The sequence below is a fragment of the Buceros rhinoceros genome, unplaced genomic scaffold, assembly GCF_000710305.1.
Source record: "Buceros rhinoceros silvestris isolate BGI_N320 unplaced genomic scaffold, ASM71030v1 scaffold18363, whole genome shotgun sequence".
NCBI lineage: Eukaryota > Metazoa > Chordata > Aves > Bucerotiformes > Bucerotidae > Buceros > Buceros rhinoceros.
In genome coordinates this window covers 21,438-31,551 of record NW_010405640.1, presented here as the reverse complement: position 1 = coordinate 31,551, position 10,114 = coordinate 21,438, and the positions used below count along the sequence as shown (strand labels likewise).

Sequence of the window (10,114 nt, the reverse complement as noted above, 5' to 3'; positions counted from 1 at the left end):
TGCCTGCAGTGGGAAAGGTTATTCCCATTAATTGATTATTGTTACTGCTCTAATAGACCCTACACACTTGTTTGCGTTTCCATTTAATTTTCCAGGGTATTACCAGCAGCCCTGTGAAAGGAGCCATGTGTAACTGTGCCAGCCCTGCTGACTTGCAGCAAATGAGAACACAGATCTCTAGAGCCCCAAAGGGGAGTAATTAGAAAAGGCTGCAGGTTGTCAATGGATCAGTGGGTGATCAATACGATACATCGGCACAAAGCCATGCAATCTAATCCAATCACAGTTGGTCCACGGGGAAGATGACCCAGCAAATCTGCTGCAGAGACACCTTTCAATAATGACGAGCAGCACAGCACCCCTTTCAGTTTAGTGTTAACACTGGGTCCTCCTCAACCCCTTGGAGACTGCGGCAGAAAGGAAAGGCTCTCCAAATCACCTGTAGGAGGATGCGTTTACCAAACACAGCAATTCAACACCCTGTCAAGCCTTTAAGGCTAAAAATATTACCTACCTATAGAACTGCACACAGAGCACGGAGAAAAGCAGTTCCCTGGAACACATGCTCGTGCTTCACAAGTGCACGTGTCCACACGGAGGTGGACAAACTCAGCGAGCAGCTCGTGGGTACTGACTGAGCAGGCACACAGTCAGCTAAGACCCACTATGAAAGACCTAGTAGAGGCAGGCTTTCAAAGGCAAAGGGTTAAGGAAAGCACAAGGCTGGCAGAGCCTTAAGTGGGTGAGCTCAGAGAAGCATGTTCCAGCAAGAAGGGCTGATGTTAATAAAGTACCCGTGTTGTTTTCAGACCGCAAATGAGCACACAAGGAAGGAGTACAGCCAAGCGGGAAGGGCTGTGAAGAGCCAAAGAGATAAGCAGCCAGGATGGGCAGAGCTGTACAGACCTCTCAAGCAAGTCCTAAAGACCTTCCAAATCAATACGCATCAACGGAGGGCCTCAAGAGACCGGTGATGTGACCTGTGTGCTATAAACAAACGATTAATCCACTTGCTATGGTTTAGAAATGTAGGTTCAAACATACACTTCAAGAAACAGGAGAAATCTGGAAACGTTAAGACTAAGCGAAATCCATTCATCCTCCACACAAGAGACTTTTCAGCAGTTAGAGACAAAACTAGCAAGGAGCTACTGGAAATGTAAGTGAATTTCTTGACTGGGGCGGCAGAAACATCACAGAATGGAAAAAGTATTCTACAGAACTGGGAAACGATAGAAGCAACGCCCATCTCAACACATTTTTGTGGGTACCCAGGGCCCTCACTAACTTTACACAGAACCTATCCTGCTACAGATATCAAGCTAAGTAAAGAGAATAGGTTTCCAGCCTGAAAGCCAAACATCTGCTAAATTTGCTTTTTCAGCTCCAAAATATTCACATTTCTCAGAATTATGAGTTCCGAAAAACTTCAAAAAAAAAAATGGGGGTAGGGAGACATTTGCTATTATGAAAGTTGCTGTCACTGACTGCCCAATCTACAGTCCTTAAAAAATAGTAAATTACATACAGGCATACTGGTACATCCTGGGTACACAGTGCGGAGGACTGGAGTCTCCAACTCTAATTTTTTTCTTTATTTTTGCTTTTGTTTATAAACTCAGAGGCCCCACTTCCCTCTTTAGATTTTTTTTTTAGTATTTATTATGTATATTAGGGTTCGTCAGTATCAGATACACAATAGATAAGTGGTTTCAAAATTCACAGCAACTGCTTAGCATACCAGTAAGAGCTTCCTAACAGAAATCTAAGTACTGTTTCTTTGTATTACCATGTACAAATTGTTGACTCAAACTTTGATGATTCCAGCATCTTATGCTGATAACTTGCTATTAACTCACCACCATAGATACTAACTCTCAGGTTTAATTCTTGTCAGTTGAGAAAATGCTTCTGCTTCTCCAAAACACAATGGCTGCTGTCATTTTGATTGACGTAAGATACCATAAGTGATTTTTCAAGTAGACAAATTTATCCCTAAAGACAGCAAGATTCCAACTAGGGCATGTTTGTCTTCCTCTGCAGTAAATCTTTGGCTGGTGCTTAAAGCAGGAAAGCACCAGAAGCAAGGGTGAGCATTTCTCTCTGACTGTCATTGCAAAACAAAAAGTGCTTCCACACATTTGAAACAAAATAACCCCACACTCTGCAAAGGTCAAAGTCAGCAGTGTCACCACGGGGCCCCACTGCCCTTACTGAGTGAGTCCCATGTGGGCAGATGTGGACAGAGAACATCATCCTGTTGAGTTCTCCTCTTACATCAAGGGTAACAGCTGGAACAGCCACATGATAAACCAAAATACACACAGAAAGTACTAGACAGAAGGTTGGATGAAGAGGCAGAAGAAAGCAGCTGAAGAGACACATCCAGTGCTGAGTTTTCTATCTGTCCATTCCTCCGCCCTGGCACAAAGCAGCCAGCAGCAGCCCTATGCCCCTGCGCACACTACACTCATGTACACCCCTGCAGCACCGATAGCTCAAGAGCACTCACCACCTATGCCCTGACTCAAGATCTGCCCCTTCCTGGATTTCCTCGAGGTCATTCTTCACATTACAGCAGCTTTTCAAGTCAGTGAAGAGTCTGAAGTAGTGAGTCCTGAACTTCTGGGGTATGTGTCCATGGAGTTAAACACCGAGACAGCTTCAGCAAACTTAAAGAGAATCTCTGCTGCATTAAAGATCAACACAAAGTTCTTCTGAATGAGCCACACGTCTGGCAGGGCTCCCTCCACCATCAATATCAATTTCCTCCATCAATAGGAGACAATAACAGCAACTTCCTCTACATAATGCAACCCTTAATTGTCCCAGATCAAATACTGGCTCCCAGAGGCTATTCATTCTGCTCTGTAGGTAACCACGTCCTAGACAAGATCCAACAACTTTTATCAGCCAATGTTAAAAGCTGCAGGAAGCCCAGAAGGCGTGCTTGGAGTCTGTTAACAACATCAATCTACCACATCTCTGCACTGGCTCTACCTGAACACACAAACCACTGCTGAGAGCAACGTACTCTAGTGACCAGAAAACACTTGCAGGCTCTTGCTTGTCTGAGAGGCAGCAAATCCACACAACCACTGTCAGATCAGGGTTTTTTCCCCCTCCTGTATCAGCTCCACGATGCCTCTGACCCCCCTCCTAATGACAAAGTCTTCACTGCTTTCAAGAGAACTCAGCAAGACCTAGCAGAAAAAAAAAAACTAGGAAGAAATGTCAAGTGAGTCATTACTAGGTAGAGAAAGGAACTGTGTAGTAAGTAGTCTTCAACATACTTTTCCTCCTTTAAAATGAAGGATGCCACAGATTGAGGGAATCCTTTGACATGAGTGAAGCTGCAGCAACAAGGAGCCCTGCACAGTCTGCAGGAGTGGGGAATCCCTCCACTCAAAGGGGTTACTAATGGCAGATGCCAATAAACACACAGGTAAAATTAACCCGCTTATTTGGAAATCTCTAGATGCGAGTCCAGATCTTAAATACAAGAGCAGACCCAAACAGAGATAAGCAAGCAAACCAGCATTAAACTAGAAAATTTTTCTGAACTTCAAATATCTAAGAAAATTCCTTTATTTTTTCATCTTTCGGCTGCTATAGCCAACGATATAACCTTTGTGTTGATATAATCTTTGTGTTGAGCAAGCACTCAGATGCTCAAATGGGAGAGGAATGTATTTCCCATCATTACCAGGAGCAGGCACAGTCCCACCATCTTCGTAACTGTTAGGTTACAAATGTGTTTTCTTTTGAACATCCTTTGGTGTGTACTTCCACACATGCATCTCTTTGATTTGATTTGCCCTTGGTTACCAAAACACAGCCCTTTCTCCTAGGGCTGGTTACTACAGCAACAGAGTTTGGGTTTGGTAACAACACTCTGCAGGTATCACAAAATTTGCTGTTACCTCAAGAAACACAAAACGACACGTCAGCAGCCCTGCCAGAGAGAGATCTTCCTGTAACAGCTCACCCCATCTCTCTAATTACGAACATCTATGAATCCCCACCTCCTTGGCAGAGCACAAGCCTCAGCAACTTCTGTCTCCAAAGGACGCAGAGGTGCCCTGTCCATGATCTCCCACGTGCCTGTCACCACAAAGAATCCACGAGACAGATTTGATGGACTTCGTGGCCAGAAATACATTATATTCCACAGATGTTATTACTTTCACTCGCAGTTAAAGCCAAAGCTTCACTTTAAATCCCACATTATATCACGTCTGCATGTATTAGTACTTGTTCTAAAAGAAGGCTTGAGGAATGTTCTTGGGGGTTTTTTTGGGGGGGGGTTTCTTTTTGGGTTTGGTTTTTTGTTTTTTGTGTGTGTGTTTTGTTTGTTTGTTTTTTTAAACTAGTCTTCCCGTATTGTCATTTCACTGCAATGAGCCTGTGTTAGATATTACATTAAGTTACTCCACCGAACTCCTGCACAGCTCAGAAGAAAGCAAAAAAGCCACCTCAGTGTTCAGAGTTATTTCTATCTAATTCACTGCCTGGGGACACCAGACAGTTTTTACTGCAGCAGGTGAACAAGTGCTAGTATTTAGCTGTCAGGAGAGAGGCTCTTTCTTCCCCCCAGATACAACAGAGCCCTAACGCAGCGTACACCAGCTCGGTGTTAGCAATCCACTGCAGACAGCACGGACTGGACAACCTGATCACCTCGCCACCGCAGCCAGCCATGAGAGAAAGTTCAGCCAGACTATTACTGCTGTTATTAATTAGTTTCTATCCTGAGAGAACAACTTATGCCAGATTTGCTCCTAATTTAAACAGAGGGAACTTACCCAAAAATGTTTTATCCGGTTACACACAGCGTAGCCCCTACTGAGTGAGAGTGCTATTATGAGAAAGCGAACGGATATAAATATAGCACAGTGACAGTATACACTCTGCAGTTATTTCCTCTGCGAAACAGAGGAGAATGAAGTGGGTAAGCTGCTCAGCCAGCTCTCTGCTTAAGGCCACTGAAAATTGCATTGATGACATCAACAAAAATAATCAGTTAAAGACAAATCTGAGCAAGTAATTCTCAAACAACATTTTAAATTGAGAAATTCAACCTCCTCTCTAGCACTCACCAACCTGAAGAGACACGTAGATTTCCACCAGCTTCTCCATTTATATTCATTCACAGAATTGACATTTTCCCAGTAATTTTTTCCTGTTAGCTTTTATTTTTACTAGGCTAATTGACTGCAGGTGGATGTAACAATTAATCATCCCGTATCTGAAAACCTACCTATGATGGATAGGCTGGGACAGATAATAAACAGGGCAGATAATAAATTTTGTTGTTGGTACAGCTGACTGGTTGAGTGTGCATACACCTGCACTGTTCTGAAACCCGTAATTCATACATAGAAATTCGGAGTATGATTTCTACAGCTAAAGCCAGTAAAGCAAACGACCCCAAAATGCTTGGGGGTTTTTAAACTCTACATGTAGAAAGGAGCAGGGTTAGAACTATACATCTGCAGGAAAAATAATGAAGCAGCATACAGTAAGCAGAAATCATTTTCTGGCAGTACTTTCCCAGCTACAGCTGAACTGCCAACTTTAGAGAAGTTATTTTAGCATACAGGATGAATCTATCTCAGGAACAAAAAGAATCACTCTTCCTAATCCTCCTCTCATGCACCTTCCTCAATTCTGTTCTCAGACACGAAGCACTGCTGAAAAAAGACCCATGAAACAGACTGAAAGAAGTTGCTGCTTCTCTGTATAGTTATTTATAATAGATAATCTTAGAATCACTCTTCATTTCAGCTCATCATTTATGGTGTTGGCAAAGTTGCTCCAGTGGATTTACTCTCATTATTCACTTTTGGGTTGTGCAGTACCTTGGTATTTCATGTGTCATCCCGCTTTATCCAGTGGATCCCTCCCTTACAGAACCAAGTGAAGGTGAATAATGATCCAAAGACAAAGCTAAATGCTGAAATACTATGATTTTATGGCCACTTACAGGAAAACAGTAGCAATGCACCCAGGAAAGCCACAGCATGCTTTATAGTCAGTCTTCCCATTCAGAAAGCGAGTGGGACTGTTCAGTTTTGCTGTCTATGGTCACATCCCAGCTGTGTTCAGTTATGCTCGCGAACCTGATAAAAACATCCTCACAAACAAACCCAAACCAGTAATGGGATGAAAGTCGCATCAAGACAGGGATCAGGGACAATTGCAGAGTTTTGGCTACTACAAACCATACTAACAAGTGCAGAAGGACCACCTTGATGGCAGCACACACTTACTGATTTATTGCATTGCAACCACTTATCTAATGACAAGTCCTGCAGGGAGAAAAATGAGCCAAGCTGGTAAGATTTTTCAGAGAACAACTTCACCCACAATGTCCTTGTTAAACCTGCTGGAGAGGGTACTACTGCTGAAACCCACGAGCACTTTACCCATTAACAGAGATGTTTCACTGGGTAACTGAAGCTAAATTTCGTATCTTAACCATCTGGAGGAATTTTGCAACATGATCACCAGAATCACGAGTCCTACTTCAGGCTCATCATATCGCAAAGTAACCTCACCGGCTTCTGCATTACAGGGACCACGTTATCAGAGGTCCTGCCACCACATACTGGGTCACAGCATCTACTCCGTAACAGGCACTTCCTTACTAAAATGTGATGGTGACAATGAGAAGACACATCTCTCAGTCTCCTTCCACTGCAGTGAGCACTCAGACACAGACAAATGCTTCAGAATAGAAGGGAACTAAGCTATCTTAGGGGAAAAAAAAATAATAATCATTACTTCCAAGCCACTTGGAAATTCTTCAGCCAAAACTCAAGCGTAAGCTACTGGGCAAACACAATAGAAGGACTGAGCACCCTCCTAACCACCCAGTAATAATCACCACAGCTGTCAACCTTTACCAGTGCTACAATGAAAGCAAATACCACTGTGTTCACCTGCTGCGTACAACTGCTTGGTGTAGAGACCAACGCCAAGTTACCGTCACAAGCATGGCAGCACACGGAGAAAAGGCCTCAAGGCATCCTTTCCACTGGCATCAAACAGAAAACAAGAGCGAGATGCCAGCCCACAAAGAAAGCCTTCAGTGAGAAGAGGTTCAGCGAGCCTTACCTATGTACAGGGAGGAATCTTTCCGCCTCACGTGGTCATCAATGTAGGAAACTCCCAGAGGCTGGACAGGGGTAGCACCAATGCCCAGGAGAACCTGTGCCCCAATGAGCAGCAAGTACATCATGTTGGTAGCAGTCCTATTCCTGCAGATAAGGTCCGGGTCTGGTCCCTCATCACTGGTGGACCCGTTGGCAGCACACACATCCCTCCCTTCGGCCCCCCAGCGTATTTCTCCCGATTCATATTCGTACTGGTGGGTCAGAAATTCAGGCAACGCGGAAAGGAGGGCACCCAAGGCCATGACTATCCCTCCACAGCCTATCAAGCGTGGCCGGTGTCCTCGGGCTCCGAAATAGCTCACGAAGAGGATGAGGGCCAGGTTGCCAATCTCAAAGCTGCTGGCAATGACACCCACGTCAGCACTCTGAAGGTTGAATCGCCGCTCCAAGGTGGTTAAAACACTCACCTACAACAGAGAAAGCCAGAGAAAATTACTGAAAGGGAATACGACCTGCCTTCTGCCCTCCCGCAAGTCCTGCTAAAGCATAAGTTTCCTTGACTTTCCCTTGAAGCCAAACATACACATCACAGAGATCTAAATTACAGTACAGTAGCAGTTGACCTCCAAGCACAATCTGACTATTCAAATACAGCCACATCAGAAGGTCCTAATACCAAGTGACATTTCACAGCCTACCACCTGTCTGAGCACATGTTCACTTCCAGATTCCTCCATATCTCAATGTATATTTTGGGTGTCTGCAGAGACCCATGACTCCGTGATCAGTTTGCCTCTTTGGTCCCCCTTTCTATTTCAATGCAGAGCCTTCACATTGCAAACGCTGTCCCACAGAACTAAGGCACAAACCGCACCAAGCCCCACACCATACCGGGCACCCAGTCTTTCTCTTGGAAAGAACCGTAGCTAGGGAGCAGCAAAAAACCTTGAGAAACTCAGCTCACACACCAGCACAATGCCATCAAGTCAGTCAGAGACAGCGATGCACAAACAGGCAATCTGGCCAGCACAGAAGTCTTCTGTTCAAGTATATAAATATATAAAACATTGATCAAAGGGTTTAAACTGTTTGTGGATTAGTTAATGACATTAGTCAATGTCACTTACAGAATGTTTTTGAGAAGATAGCCCAGTTCAGGTTCACACTGAAGATTTAAATCCATCATGAAGAAGGGAAGATTTAACAAACAGTGGTTATTTAACACTAAGAAGAGGAAAGCACATGAAGAGTCTTCAAATATTTAACGTTGCTGCAAAAAGGAATGACCTGTTCTTTTTATCCTAAATGGGCAGGACAAGAAGTGACAGGTTTAAATGCAGCAGAGATGATTCAGGTTAAATACGAGGTGGGGAGAACCAGAGTTTTACTGGTAAGGATTGTGAAGTACTGAAATATGCTGCAGAAGTCTTTACAAGAACATAGAGCAGCATCAGTCAGGAACGACACAGGTATGACTGATCTTGCCACAGGGCAGGAAAATGAACCAAACCGTCTCTTAAGAGCTCTTCCAGTCTGGATTACATGGTGCAATGAAACACAATGGGGATGTTCTGCAACAGTCACAGCACTCATCAGAGAATGAAGACAAAGCATTAGGTACCTCGTTGTTATCCCTGCTCAAGGGAGAAAACTCGGTCCATTCTCGTGTCTATAGCAGTGTCCCCCTTAGAGAAAAAAAATATCAGCAAATCTTGAACATGTCACAGAAATGCCAAAAACTTTCACCCTGGATAAAAGGCTACCTTGTTTTTCCCAGTTGCAAAATTTAAGTTTGTCCTAAACCAGGCAGGTTTCTCTATTAAAAAAAAAAAAATGTGATAAAGACCTCAGAGCAGAAGGTAGACCCTGGATAGAATAAAAATAGCCTCTCACTGGAGGCACTGAAAATCTTTGCTGATAAACCTCACAAAGCAGGAGCCGGTCTGACCGACTTTAAAGTATTCTGACAGCAGCTCTCCTCTGGGGGCAGTTCGTCTCTGTGAGGGTACACCAGGGCACTGCTGGACAAAGACAGCCCCGTTGGCAACAAAATGGAGCAAAAACGGAAACAACCCACTTCTGCTGCTTTGCATATGCAAAAGCTCCCAAACCTGACTCTGCTAAGTGTCCCAAGTCAGATCTTCGAAAGTGGACTGTTTTAATGATTTCTGAAAATTCAGCCTCTGTACAGGCAGCTCTCACTTTATACTACCACTGTAACCCTCCTCCACTAAAGAGCCAGGAATTGAGCGAGGCAAAAAACCCAACACCCTAAAAATCAAACCCTACAGCAGAAGGCAATGCAATAGCAGTAATTCCCCACGCCAAAGCCAAGTGGAGATGTGTGTCAAAGCAGAAGATGTGTGTCAAAGGGAGAAGAGATCACCACGTCACCCGAAACACCGGGTGCAGGTACCTCTTGGGGTGAAACAACTCTGTATTTCATCCAAGGGAAATGATGTCCTCTTGTGTGAGGGCACAGCACAGCCTGTCCCCACGCCAGCAACTTCGGCCACACTGCTCTGCAAGCAGTGCTTGACCACACATCTAACACCGGTATCACTGTTCCCAACCCTCCGTGGGAGCCAGGGTGACAGGGCTAAGCAGATTTGGATGGACACTGCTAGAAAACACACTATGCTGGTATTTTCAGAGCAAGGCACACCAAGGTGGAAGGGTATGGACAAAGCCACGTTTATAATCCACAACACAGGACTGGTTTTATTGCAAGGTGGGATCTAACGGGGCTGGTGCAGACTGGTAGGACTCCAGACTTCAACACCACACAGCAAACACCAACAAACTCTAAGCAACGCAAAGACCCTGCTATGGGAGCCCTCCCTCATGCTACCACCTCTAGCACATCCCCAGAGGAACTCAGCTATAGCTTAGGACCCATGAATACCATTTTGGCACAACAGAGTATCTCTCCAAGATGAGTATATAACTCAAAGTGCAAAATCATGCCTGTGGTACTCACTTCTGAGCTATACCTA

The 10,114-nt window shown here is 44.3% G+C and overlaps 1 protein-coding gene across 1 annotated transcript in view; it reads right to left on the bottom strand.

Moving 5' to 3' along the window:
• SLCO3A1 (solute carrier organic anion transporter family, member 3A1) overlaps positions 1-7,585 on the bottom strand; it is a gene marked incomplete at its 5' end in the record, with an annotated part of 113,004 nt that extends 105,419 nt beyond the window's left edge. Inside the window, one exon of the mRNA XM_010133820.1 lies at positions 7,120-7,585. Coding sequence (XP_010132122.1) covers positions 7,120-7,585 — 466 coding nt within the window. The remainder of the gene's footprint in view (positions 1-7,119) is intronic.
• Between the last annotated feature and the right edge of the window lie 2,529 nt (positions 7,586-10,114).